The sequence below is a fragment of the Haliotis cracherodii genome, unplaced genomic scaffold, assembly GCF_022045235.1.
Source record: "Haliotis cracherodii isolate W230 unplaced genomic scaffold, xgHalCrac1.p SCAF_12, whole genome shotgun sequence".
Lineage (NCBI taxonomy): Eukaryota > Metazoa > Mollusca > Gastropoda > Lepetellida > Haliotidae > Haliotis > Haliotis cracherodii.
The window spans coordinates 24,218,467-24,232,656 of record NW_027266267.1 but is presented as its reverse complement, the minus strand read 5'-3'; the positions used below and the strand labels follow the sequence as shown (position 1 = coordinate 24,232,656).

Below are 14,190 nucleotides of genomic sequence, written 5' to 3'. Positions count from 1 at the left end.
AATAAAACAGTGCTGACACGCTATCTTTTTTTATCTTTACGCCCAACTAGATAAATGGTGAACTGTCCTGTTTTGAGGTTGTTAGTCTCCGGGTGTGATCCCTCGACAGTGCTTCAATATTCAGTGCAGATCGGTCACACACTATTTTCTATTCTTAAACATATGGTCGACCGAACACAATGACACCGGTGTCACGCTCCTGCTTTAAACCCCCCACTATAAAATCTCCTTGACCCTTTTGACCACAAGCACAGCGGTCATTGCTCGGCGGTCAGGGTCAACGAGATTTAACTAGTCCAGTGACATAACACGGACTAGTGGCGGTGTGAATTACTTCCTGCCTTTGACAGAAACACTGTTAATAAAACAGCGCCAGAGTGTACATACATGGTTTAAACACGTGTGCACTGTGACTTATTTGTTCCTAGTAAAATACTGCGGAACATGTATGTTTACCGGATTAAACGTAATAAGAAATAGGTTGTGTGTATGTAGGATCTTAAAGGTCCATTTGCTGATATTAATTGCCGGACAAACAAAAGTTTACATCAATGTTTGATGGTGGCTTAAGATTCAACAAACAAGTGATGTTATTCGATGGTGATGTATTTGATACAGGTATCAAAGTTTCGCTTTTGTACCAGGTGGGATTATCACCTTGGGTTCATGTTAGGACGACCCCGGGCCCTCGGCGTGTCGGGGGAACGCTTTACCCACATGCTTTTGCGATAATATTTGTCAACAGTATTCCCGTAGTGGTCACTGTCTTAAAACATATAATACAGAGGGGAGGGAGGGAGAGGGAGAGAGAGGGAGAGGGAGGGAGAGGGAGGGAGAGGGAGAGAGAGGGAGAGGGAGGGAGAGAGGGAGAGGGAGGGAGAGAGAGGGAGAGGGAGGGAGAGAGGGAGAGGGAGGGAGAGAGAGGGAGGGAGAGTTGGAGAGAGGGAGGGAGAGAGAGAGGGAGAGGGAGGGAGAGGAGAGGAGGAGGGAGAGATGGAGAGAGAGAGAGGGAGGGAGGGAGAGAGAGGGAGAGGGAGAAGGAGAGGGAAAGGGAGAGAGAGAGAGAAGGAGAGGTAGTGAGAGAGAGATAGAGAGAGAGGAAGAGAGAGAGAGGGAGAGGGAGAGAGAGAAGGAGAGGGTGAGGGAGAGGGGGGAGTGAGAGAGAAAAGAAGAGGACATTCCTCTCTACATCAAACATGTAACAACAAGCTTAAGGGCCCGCATGAGGTCGGATTTTCGCCTTACGGTGACAATACGTTAAATGATTCTATTTTCCACTGACGATAATCACACTTTGCCATCTCAGGTGGTAGTAGTGGTGGTTGTCGGTGGTCGGGGAATTATCGATATTATCGCTTCATAATTATTTAAATGCTCGGCCACACATCGCATTGTGGAAAAAGCTATCTTGATCAGTCTTGTCAATATATAAACGATACGGAAACCAGTCTTATCTGTCTCTCGCTCTCTCCTGGCAGGGAAACAGCAGGCAGTCTTTGGCGACCTTCACCGACCTGTCGAACAGGTCACAGAAACCTGTTTCAGCTGCGCACCCATTCAGAAGCATTGCGGCATTGTTAATGCAAACTCCACACAGGTGAATGTGCAAGTAGCGGCATGTGAGGAGTTCGTGCGCATTGCTCTGCGTGAAGTAAAGCGAACAGCGCGTGCAGCGAGTGTTACAGTCGCAGGGTCACGTGGCCTTTAAGTCAAGGCCTAAGTTCAAGTTCCGTTCACAGAAGAGGGACAGGGCACAGCTGTCTTGGCCGTCAGATGGACGTTGCTTGACCAAGACTTGATAACGAACCTGTTGATGACAAAGTTTGCGGTTTCTAGTTTATGGATTAGCAGTGATTAAGGAATTGACATAATGGCTAACAGCTTCGAAGACTTCTGTGGAGGGACATTTTGGGTGAGTAAAGACAATAAATATAAGATTCCTTTCCTTTAAGTATGTTCGTTTGTGTTTACCGCCGCACTCAGCAATATTCCAGCTATATGACGGCGGTCTGGAAATAATCCAATCCTAACCAGACAATCCGGTGATTGACATCATGAGCATCGATCTATGCAATTGGGATACATGCATCAACCAAGTCAGCGAGTCTGACCACCCGATCCCGTTAGTCGCCTCCTCTCATGTAGTAAGTACTTTATTGACAAATACGACAAAACAATGACTATTCAGGCATACACAATCAAACAAAATCGTACAAGATGATACCGTTACGCGATTTTGTTTTTGTCGATGCATTCGGTATTTTAGAATTTGAATACTAACTTGACTGGTCTTATTGCTTGACAGATGATAGGTCATTTGTTCGTTATTTGATGCGTGTATCATCACCAACAGGAATACAAATACATTCTCTCTTAATTAATGAGTACATAACAATATGTTAGATGGAAGTGACCGGTGATCGATGGTATTGTTAGTGTTATTTTTCTTGTATTTATGTCGGATGAGATTTGAGGTGAGGTGAAATGGGGTGTAACTAATATTGCTACGGGCATGCATATATGCGTGTGGGGTAGGGCTGGGACGGGTAACTCGGGTACTCGGGTACTACTGAGTAGGACCCGAGTACCCACAGTACTACCCGGACACGTGGTTAGTCACGTGATATATTGTTTAATAGCAAAAATTATCTAGAACTTCCACGGTTACACTAGAAGTGACTAATGTTCGCATTTCTTTCTGACTATGCCCGCATTCCTTCTGACAATAAGTTTGAATAGAGATAAAACTTCAGTCAACTTCAGTGTATGCATGACCAGATCGTTTTATTCGAGTATCTAAATACATTTTGCAAGAGCTACGGTCAAACTATCCCCAATCGGACATTTGAGACCAACAGCGGGTACCCGGGTAGGGTCGGGTAATAGTGGGGTGGGTACCTGGGTAGGGTCGGATAATAGTGGGGTGGGTACCCGGGTAGTAAATTTGGACTTGTCCCAGCCCTTGTGTGGATTAATTGTTTGCTGTTTGATGCGTCCAAGCTTATTGCACTTATATAGCGACGTGCATGCACGTGTGTGTGTGTGTATGTGGCTACTTGTACTAGTCCGGACTGATGCCGATTTATAGTGCTAGCTCACTGAGATACCGTGCCGCAGTTTAACATGAATACCCCACTCAGACACAGTATACTGACTCCGAGCCGACCAGTCCATGTTTTAGCCCCTTAATGCCGAGCACCAGACAGGGTAACAACAAGTACCATCTTTTAACGTCTTTTGATCTGACGCGGCCGGGGATCGAACCCATAACCTTACACAACAAACAAACAAACAAATAAACACGGTAGACTAAATTCGAGGACACTAGTCCTTGTTTTAGCCCCTTTAGGCTGCATGCCAGGCAAGAACACACCTCAAACCGTCTTTAAGCTAGCCTTGCTCCAAGGCTGTGCTGAAACAAGGTTATCCATGGATGTGTAGGAATTCTATTTATCCTAATAGGCAAATCGAGATATGAGGACTTCATGATCAGTCTCTTATAGCGACAACTTTTTCGTATAATTTACATCATCTTGAAATTATGATTTAAATTAATAATTCTTGTCTTGTAGGCTTGTGCAAGTCTATCTGTAAGCGTAAGAACGTATTTAGGCAAACTCATTCTGTTACGAATCAGTCAACGTGAATGAGGGTTTTATGGGTCAAGCCAGCTTGGACATCGCCAGTGCTCTCAACACATTGCACCAATGCGTGGAGTCCTTCCCTGACCCTTATGTGACGAGAGAACTATTTAACCACTTCACTTTTGAGGTGAGGTGAAATGGGGTCTAACGTCGCGTCGAAGAATTGCACTTTAGTAGCGCGTGTTTGAGGGGAGGGGGGTTGGGGGCTGCTTGTACTAGTCCGGACGAATGTCGATTTATAGTGCTAGCCCACTGAGATACCATGCCGCAGTTTAACATGAATACCCCACTTAGACACACTGTGCTGACTCCGAGCCGACCTGCCCTTGTCTTAGCCCCCCTTAATGCCTTAAGGCAGGGCATTAACATGTACCGTCTTTTGGTGTGACGCTACCGGAGATCAAACCCAAAACCTTCCGCTCTACCACTAGACCACGGAGGCGGTCCCACTTTGGAAATATCTACATATTTCTATGGTCATTTTGAATGACCCCTCCAAATTTTGAGGGTCATTTGGACTCTTTGAATGGCTGTGAAAAAAACGTGATTAAAAATGGAAAGCAGGTTTTGAGGAGGCACGCGGAGAACTAAATATATCAAGACGATACAAGTTTAATTCTGTGACACTTGCAGTGAACGTTTGAGACATGCATGACTTCGTGCTTCCTTTGTTTGTTTGTTGTTTAACGCCGCACTCAGCAATATTCCAGCTATATGACGGCGGTCTGTAAATAATCGAGTCTGGACCAGACAGTCAAGTGATTGACAACAGAAGCATCGATCCACTCAATTGGGATCAGTGAAATCCATTAACCAAGTCAGCGAGCCTGACCACCCGATTACGTTAGTCGCCTCTTACGACAAGCATAGTCGCCTCCTACGACAAGCTTGGGTTGCTGAAGACCTATTCTACCCCGGATCTTCACGAGTCCCTTCGGGCCCCCTTCCAAATGAGGCTGACACAACATGACATAACTGGAAAACTGTTAAAAGTGGCCTCAAGCGTGGTGGCAGGTACCCAAATGCACAGGGCACAGGTGAAGCCGTGACGATCCGAGGTAGAAGAGGTCTTCAGCAAGCCATGCTTATCAAACGAGGCGACTGTGCTGGGCGTAAACGGCGATCGGATGGTCAAGGCTTGCTGACTTGGCTGATGCATGTCATCGTATCCCCATTGCGTATATCTTGAGGCCTGCATCACTTCGGATTTTCCTCCCACATTAAGCTGACACTCCGTGATGTAACAGAGAAAGTGTTCAAAGGCGCGTTAAATCCAACTCACTTACTCACTCAATCTGTGGAAGCTAGTTTTGGATGATGGATGTATATATGTCCCCGGGGTATTCATGATCAAACGTTCCATTCCCGGGTACTTTAAACAGGATGAGGATAACCGATGCATTGTACTTCAGTCAACCGTCATACGGGCAGCAGAAACAACCAGGTTATTCTTTTCAGCATTTTTTTATGACAAAGGAACGTGTTCTACAGGTTTTCGTAATGCATGAGAAGAGTGAACTCAGACAAGGGCTTTTGAGAGTTGTGTTTATTAAGATTCGGGATTCAGGAATCAGCAAATGATGCTCAGTCAAAACTTATTCGGGATTCAGGAGAGGCTATGGATTGGGTGGAATATCCTCCTTATACAGTGATGTCTTTGACCCGTGAAGATTAGGGTAGAGAATAGGTCTTCAACAACCATGCTTTCCGTAAAAAGGCGACTATGCTTGTTCAATGAGGCGACTATCCTTGTCCAATGAGGCGACTATCCTTGTCCAATGAGGCGACTATCCTTGTCCAATGAGGCGACTATCCTTGTCCAGTGAGGCGACTATCGGGTGATCCAGACTCGGTTATTTACAGGCCGCCGTCATATTGCTGGAATATTGCTGAATGCGGCGTTACACAACAACCAACCGAACAAACCAATCAATCCAAGTAGTGTACTTCACAAGTGACCCGTGAAGATCCGGGTTGAGAATATATTCACAGCAACCCATGCTTGCCGTAAAAGGTGACTATGCCTGTCGTAAGATGGACTAACGGGTTCGGGTGGTCAGGCTTGCTGACTTGACTGATGCATTTCATCGTATCCCAATTGCGCAGATCGGTGCTCATGGTGTCAATCACTGGATTGTCTTGTCCAGATTCGATGATCTTCAGCAACCCATGCTTGCCGTAAAAGATGACTATGCTTGTCGTAAAAGGCGACAAACGGGATCGGGTGGTCAGGCTCGCTGACTTGGTTGATGCATGTCATCGATCCCAATTGCGTGGATCGATGCTAATGATATTAATCACTGGATTGTCTGGTCCAGACTCGATTATTTACAGACCGCCGTTATATACCTTGAATATTGCTTAGTGCGGCGCTAAACAACAAACCAACCAACCAACCAGATTCGATGAGTTACAAACCACCGTCATAAATATAGCTGTAAAACTTCTGAGTGCGGCGTTAAGCAACAAACAACCACAAACAAACACTGATGTATTATGGGTTATTCTACTGCGTATTCACGGAATATTGGTCAATTACGTTGAAGATACACCTAGTCGTCATTTTATCCTTGACAGTCCGCTACACGCCAAATTGGACACGCACGAAACGTTTGACAACATGAATTATCACAGGACAAACACAATGTTAAAAGATGTGACTGGTGAATATTAATGTACTCATCCTACAATTTGACCTTTGACGTGACTAGGTATCTCAGAATCGCAAGCTGGTAGATTCTTATTATTCATTTTGACATAACACATGTACTTTATCAAACCTACACGTCAGAATGATGAGATCTGATTGGTCCACGTGATCTTGATGAAATACTACGTATGACATTTGTGGAGCGTAAAACACTCAGGGAGAGTTATCATTATCGGATTTCTGCTCGGTTGATTCAGAAATATAGTTTAGAAATAACGTTTATTACTTTTCCTAGATGCCGAATTTAAGACTAAACTTATGTTGTGTAAGAGCTGGATTTAAAATGTAATCTGTAATGACCTGACCTGCGAAGATCCGGGATAGAATAGGTCTTCAACAACCCATGCTTTTACGAAAAGCAAAGGTTGCCAGATAATTGTTTGTTTGTTGTTTAACGCTGCACTCGGCAATATTCCAGCTATATGACGGCGGTCTGTAAAATAATCAGGACAGGACCAGACAATCCAGTGATTGACATCATGAGCATCGATCCACGCAGTTGCGATCGATGACATGCATCAACCAAGTCAGCGAGCCTGACCACCCGATCCCGTTAGTCGCCTATTACGACAAGCATGGTCGCCTTTTACGGCAAGATGGGTTGCTGAAGACCTATTCTACCCCGGATCTTAACGGATCGAACATGAATAGTAAACCCCGCGGCACGAGAGATGGTTGACATCATATTGCCCTATTTCTTTCCGAGTAATAATATTCATATTCGGCAAGTACAAAGAAATAATTCGTCGATAACTGATGTGGATGCGCCATCTTGATTGACGGTAATGAAAGAACAATGTTACCAAGGATATATTAGATCACAGGGGAGGTAATTTGAACAGCGCCATGACGTCAGCCACTTATGAGGTAACTCAAAAAGTGTACTGCATCGCAGGATTGTATACAGTCGGCGCCTTTGATCTTTTAGCGAAGCATCTTAGAATTCCAGTTGAAGTGAGTAGGGTTAACGTTGCTTTAATAGTATTCCAGTTATATCACGGCGTCGCAGCTTTATGTGGGAGGAAAGCCCGAAGTGATGCAGGTCTCAGACGTTTACCACTCCGGTGAAACCCACGAGCACGGGTATGGTGCATACAAACCTAGAAACATAATCGGGACGAACCGGGATTCGAACCCACAATCATAGGTTTCTGGCGTTCCCAATGAATTGCGGCGCCTTAGACGACTGTCACATGTGTTAAGTGTCTGTCAGAGGTAACTTGAGTAGGGATAAATACTGTTTCTTCCGCTGAACCTAGACATTCCGAAGGCGGAAACAAACTAAGACAGCTTAAAGCTTTCTTTATAAACGCTGAGCGCCACAAACAATAACACAATGTCTCCTTGACCCAGGCTAGTGCTATTCACGGTCAGCGACCCGTGAAGATCCGGGATAGAAAAGGTCTTCAATAACCCATGCTTGTCGTAACAGGATCGGGTGATCAGACTCGCTAAATTGGTTATATATATATATCCTCTCACATTAAGCTGACACGCCGCGATATAACTGGAATACTGTTAAAAAGCGGCGTAACACCATACTCACTCACTCACTCTATCGAACCGATGTCGATATTACTGAAAGTATTGATTCTATTATTTGGCCATCAGTAGTATAATTAGGGTATTATATAAGGTATTGCGTTTGAAGTCCGACAGCGCTAAGGTTAACGCCTGCACGGCCATTGTTTGTTCGTTTGTATATTCCAGCTGTGTGTCATAGCAACACAATGCTTAATACAAAGCCGTCATATCAGGTGTGATGAAACACCAGGACGTATACAATCCAATCAAATATATCGTGATTACACAACGGTTTATGCAAACAACCTCTGTTTAAATTTGGACACAGTTTTTATATTACACACACGTATATATTACAGGAATGAAAGGTAGCCACATCAACGGCTTAACATACATATAAATGTCAGCTGGTTATGGTCATCTAAGTATTCATACCCACGATAAGACACCAGGATTGGAGTGGACTGACCTTTGTTTACGTATAGACCGGTTATATGACCAGGTCATAGACCCGGCGTTCAGGGTGATATAAGCTACTTTAACAATGGCCACTGTTAAAGAAACCAAGGTCTTCAGCAACCCATGCTTGTCGTAAAAGGCGACTGTGCTTGTCGTGAGAGGTTTATGGGATCAGGCTGGCGGGCTCGATGACTTGGTAGATGCATGTGATTATTTACAGACCGCCATCATATAGCTGGAATATTGTTGAGTGCGGCGTTAAACACTCGGGATTCTGATAACTTAGTACGTAATAAAGGCATAGTTATATTGTGAGCAGTTCTAAGGTTTTATGCTACGTTTGTCCCGACAGAGTGAGGTGCTAGATCTTTAAGGTATGGAGGTGTCATATTGTTATATATTTTATAAAATAAACACTATTTACGTTTCTCTTGCGCTCTGATAAGGGCTCCCAGGAAGTTTCGAAATATTTATTTTTGACGGAAGTATAGGTTTGTAAACCAGTTACGATTAATTCTTGCTGCTTCCAGTTGGAGTTTTTCTAATCTGTCACTCTGCTCCTTGGTACAACCGTACCAAACTCCACATGCATATTCAAAATGTGGTCTTATAAACATTACATAAATCTTATTCAACACACTACGACAGAGCATATACTTAAGCTTCCTCATTGAATGAATCATCTTTCATGCTGTTTTAATAATTGAATCAATGTGACGTGGCCACTTCCCGATGACGACAATATATAACACATAGGTGTTTGTGTGTTTTAACATTTTCAATCATTTCACATTTCTCTACGGCTCTTTTGTGGAAGCAAGAATTGATTTTGTTTTGCTTGGATTATATAGAATTAGCCAGACTTGAGCCCATTCATATAATTTGTTTCTATATACTCAGTGTTATTAGATGATATGCCAAGGGACGTGTCATCGGCAAATAATCTTGTTGCACAGTTCAATTTTATCAGTAATATCTTTGATGTACACAAGGAATAAGATAGGGCCTAGTACCGATCCCTGTGGCACACCAGCTTTTAACTCTTCAGTGTCAGACAATGTTCCATTTGAAAAACACAGATTGTTTGCGAGTTTGTTACGTTATCAGCCACTGTAGTAATTCATCTTTTATACCTTAACATGACAATGTATATATAAGCCCACTATGCCATACATTAGCAAACGCTTTTGAAATATGCCACGACACCATACAATAGAACTCTTTGTTATCGACTGCTTTATACACTTGATTATAGAATTCCACCAGTTATTTGCATAGCAACGAATTCTCATGAAAATAATTTTGCAAGTGCCTTAACACAATTTGTTCGAATACTTTCCCGAAACAGCTTATCAACGATATTGGTCTTGAGGTGAAGTCTTACGTGTATTTTTCACTAAATAATTATCGTAACAATTTCCAATAAGAAGATTTTTTTTCTAAGTAGAATTCTAAATCGAAACTGTCTAAACTGGAGTAGGACATTTCCGTTGCATAATATTTCATATTATTTACTTTATTTCTTTGTTTACTGCACAATGTTCTGTTCTTGTCTTTAATTGTTTTTCTTGATCTGTTAATCTGTTTCTTTTCCTTATTGCTTTCTGTAGTTCGGAATTGAACCGCGGTTTATCATTTGGTCGAATTCTAACCTTTGTCTCTGACTTTAACTGGAAGTTAAACATACTTGGCAATGACGACATGAACGTGCGAAAGGGACCCGTGAAGATCCGGGGTAGAATAGGTCTTCAGCAACCCATGCTTGTCGTTAAAGGCGACTACACATATATGCTTGTAGTAAGAGGCGACTAACTGGATCGGGTGGTCAGGCTCATTGACTTGGTTGATGCATATCATCGATCCCAACTGCGTGGATCGATGCTCATGATATTAATCACTGGATTGTCTGGTCCAGACTCGATTATTTACAGACCGCCATCATATAGCTGTAGTGCGGTGTTAAACAACAAACCAACCAACCAACTATTATCTTGCAACCTTTGCTTGTCGTAAGAGGCGACTAACGATATCAGATGGTCAGACTCGCTGACTTGGTTGATGCATGTCATCGTATCCAAATTGCGTGGATCAATGCTCACGATGTCAATCACTGGGTTATCTGGTCAAGACTCGAATGTTTAGAGACCGTCATATTGCTGAGTGTGGAATTAAACAACAACAATTTACAGAAAAGCAATGTAGAATGTAACCAATATCCGTCATGTTTCAGAACGACACGCAGCTCTTGGAGAACTCTTGGCCAGAGCTGACGTCATGCTTCCGGTTTACAGTCCTTATTTGGGCACCGCTGGTGTTCTTGTGGGTGTCAGCTGCCTTCTATTTGCCCTACATGATCTCCCACACGGCAAAGGCCAGACTCCCCGTCTCGGCGCTCAACATTGTCAAAACTGTAAGTGTAAAGATGCTCAAAAGACTGCTAAGAATATGTTCTTGAAACAATGCATCTGACGTAGCCTCGTGCCACTTTTCAAACGAATGGGAAACGAATCTAGGATTGTGTTTGCAATACGATAGCGTTGCTACCAACCACGTGAATCTACAGTCAGTTTCTAAGGTTATATTGGGGCACGGGTGGTCCCGTCGTCTAAGGCGCTGCGATTCGCTGTGCAGAGTTGCGTCCCTTGGGCACACCAGAAACCTATGATTGTGGGTTCGAATCCCGGTTCGCACGATTATGTTTCTAGGTTTGTATGCACCCTACCCGTGCTCGTGGGTTTCACCGAAGTGGTAAACATCTGAGACCTGCATCACTTTGGGCTTTCCTCCCACATTAAGCTGACACGCCGTGACATAACCAGAATACTGTTAAAAGCGGCGTTGAACCCAACTCACTCACTCACTTCAACAGTCTGTAAATACAAAGCTGTGGCTGGGTTACTTTGTGTGAAAAAAAATTGGTTCAGTGACGACTGGGGTCTAAAATGAAATTGCAAACACATGAACACTGCTGTGTTTGAAATGCTGTAATCTCCCGTGAAGATCCGGGTCTTCAGCAGCCCATGCATTCCGTAAAAGGCGACTATGCTTGTCGTAAGAGGCGACTTACGGGATCGGGTGGTCAGGCTCATTGACTTGATTGATGAATGTCATCGTATCCCAATTGTGTGCATCGATGCTCATGTTGTCAATCACTGGATTGTCTTGTCCAGACTCGATTATTTCCAGACCTCCGTCATATCGCTGGATTATTGCTGAAAGCGGCGTTAACTAAACAAACAAAATTCACGTACGCACTTACTCACTTCGCATAATATACATAATCTCGTGATATTTATTTAAGAAAATATTATTCCTAATTGCGTCCAGGGACAGCTGTGCCATAACATCTTGAACTGTGCGTTTGTCACTCTGATGCAGGACATGTCGAGCCATGAAGATCCGGTGTAGAATAGGTCTTCTGCAACCCATGCTTATTACAGACCGCCGTCATATAACTGGAATTTTGCTGCGTGCGGCGTTAAACAAACAAACAAACAAACATGTCGACCCCTTCACGCTGATGCTTCGCACAGCCTCCGTGGTTGGGCGTCCGCCTGGAGAGAGGAAGGTCCGGGGTTCGATCCCCGGCCGGGACATACCAAAAGAAGATGGTACTTGTTGTTACCTGTCTGGCGCTCGGCATAAAGGGGCTTAAACAAGAACTGGTCGGCTCGGAGTCAGTATACTGTGTCTGAGTTGGGTATTCATGTTAAACTGCGGCGTGGTATCTCAATGAGCTGGCACTATAAATCGGCATCAGTCCGGACTAGTACAAGCAGCCACACACACACACACGCGCGCGTGCATGCACGTCGCAATAAAAAGAGAATCTCAACCAAGTGTCTTGATATCAAAAGACACGAGGGTGAGATTTTATTTATCATCCAACATCCTTCTTCATACTTTTTCAGTTCATAGAAAGTAATAAGCAGTGTCTTAAGTGTGAAAAGTACTGCTAACAGCTTCAGTAGCAGATGTGATGCATTAGTGATGTCATTTCATAATGACGTCATGGTAACCAGTAACGCCACAATGGTCTGAAAGCTTTGAGATGCAATTTCATTGCAGCGATATCTACAGTATAGATATCGCTTGATCTCACCCAAGCGATATCTCCTGTGGGGGCCAGTTTTGGATGATAAAAGTGCAATAATCTTGGACGCGACGTTAATCCCAATTTCAACTCACTTCTGATGCTTCTTGTTACAGTTCAGTAGCGGCATGCTGTCCCTGCTGACCCTTGTCGTCATTCTCCTCCTGGCGGTCAACGAGAAACAGGGGAAAACCGTTTCACAGGCTGAATACCTAGGTTTCTCTCTGCAGTGTATTACATATGTAAGTCGGGTTGGTGATTTTAAAAATAAAGATAATTACTTATTCAACTACTTATGATCGCCCCCGTGGCGCAGTAGCAACCAGTTGATACATGCCATCTTATCCCAACTGCCTAGATAGATGCTCCCAATATCAATCACTGGTTTGTATGGCCTAGACTCGTGTGTTTACGACCCGTGAAGATCCGGGGTAGAATAGGTCTTCAGCGACCAATGCTTGCCGTAAAAGGCGACTATGCCTGTCGCGATAGGCGACCAACAGCTTCGGGTGGTCGGGCTCGCTGACTTGGTTGATGCAACTCATCGTATTCCAATTGCGCGGATCGATGCTCATGATGTCAATCATTGGGTTGTCTGATCCAGACTTGATTATTTACAGACCGCCGTCATATAGCTCGAATATTGCTGAATGGGCGTTAAACTTCAAACAAGGGGGCAAGGGTGGCCCAGTCGTCTGCAGAGTTTCGTCCCTTGGGCACGCCAGAAACCTATGCTTATTGGTTCGAATCCCGGTTCGCCCCGATTATGTTTCTAGTTTTTTTGCACCATACCCGTGCTCGTGGGTTTCACCGAAGTGGAAAACGTCTGAGACCTGCATCACTTCTGGATTTCCTCTCGCATTGAGCTGACACGCCGTGATATAACTGGGATACTGTTAAAAGCGGCGTTACACACAACTCACTCACTCACTCACTGTTGCCCTCCGCCGCGATAGGCTGTGATATTGCTAAAAAACGGTCGAAACCAATTTCATATACCTCGCCCGGATATTTCGTAAAGAAACATCATAACATTTTATGACAAACCTCCCAAAGTCATCCCTGTAAAGAGAATTATTCGTTTGTTGTATTTTCAGTTCCTGACGATCGTTATCATGCAGATAGATCGCCTAAGAGGGGTGTACACGTCCGGAATATTGTTCGTTTACTGGACACTGGAGGTCCTTGCTGCTGTAATTCCTTTCTATACCTACATAATTCAAAAGGTTGGTTCTTCAATAATCGGACCCGTAAAGATCCGGGGTAGAATAGGTCTTTAGCAACCCACGCTTGTCGTAAAATGCGACTATGCTTGCCGTAAGAGGCGACTAACGGGATCGGGTGGTCAGTCTCGCTGACTTGGTTGATGCATGTCATCGATCCCAACTGCGTGGATCGATGCTTATGATGTCAATCACTGGATTGTCTGGTCCAGGCTCAATTATTTACAGACCGCCGTGATAAAGCTGGAATATTGCTTAGTGCGGCGTAAAACAACAAACCAACAAACTTGCAAACACCCGGGAGACCTACAGCATCCTCTACAACGGGTATATCTGCAGTCTTAGACAATAATGAAATCGTGTATCGGTGTTCATGATATTAATCACTGGATTGAACTTCAAAGCATTAGGCATTTTCCTAAATAAAACGTGCCTACTAGGCCGCATCTAATATACTGCAAAACGGTGCTATCACCACACAACACGCCCTTAGTCCCCAGTAAGATGCGACTAACGGGATCGGGTGGTCAGGCTCGC

General features: G+C 44.1%; 1 protein-coding gene across 1 annotated transcript in view; it reads left to right on the top strand.

Moving 5' to 3' along the window:
• The first annotated feature begins 1,714 nt into the window (after positions 1 to 1,714).
• LOC139457689 (multidrug resistance-associated protein 1-like) overlaps positions 1,715 to 14,190 on the top strand; it is a 54,701-nt gene continuing 42,225 nt past the window's right edge. Inside the window, exons 1-4 of the mRNA XM_071239044.1 lie at positions 1,715 to 1,912; positions 10,568 to 10,747; positions 12,547 to 12,672; positions 13,528 to 13,656. Coding sequence (XP_071095145.1) covers positions 1,871 to 1,912; positions 10,568 to 10,747; positions 12,547 to 12,672; positions 13,528 to 13,656 — 477 coding nt within the window. The 5' untranslated portion in view covers positions 1,715 to 1,870. The remainder of the gene's footprint in view (positions 1,913 to 10,567; positions 10,748 to 12,546; positions 12,673 to 13,527; positions 13,657 to 14,190) is intronic.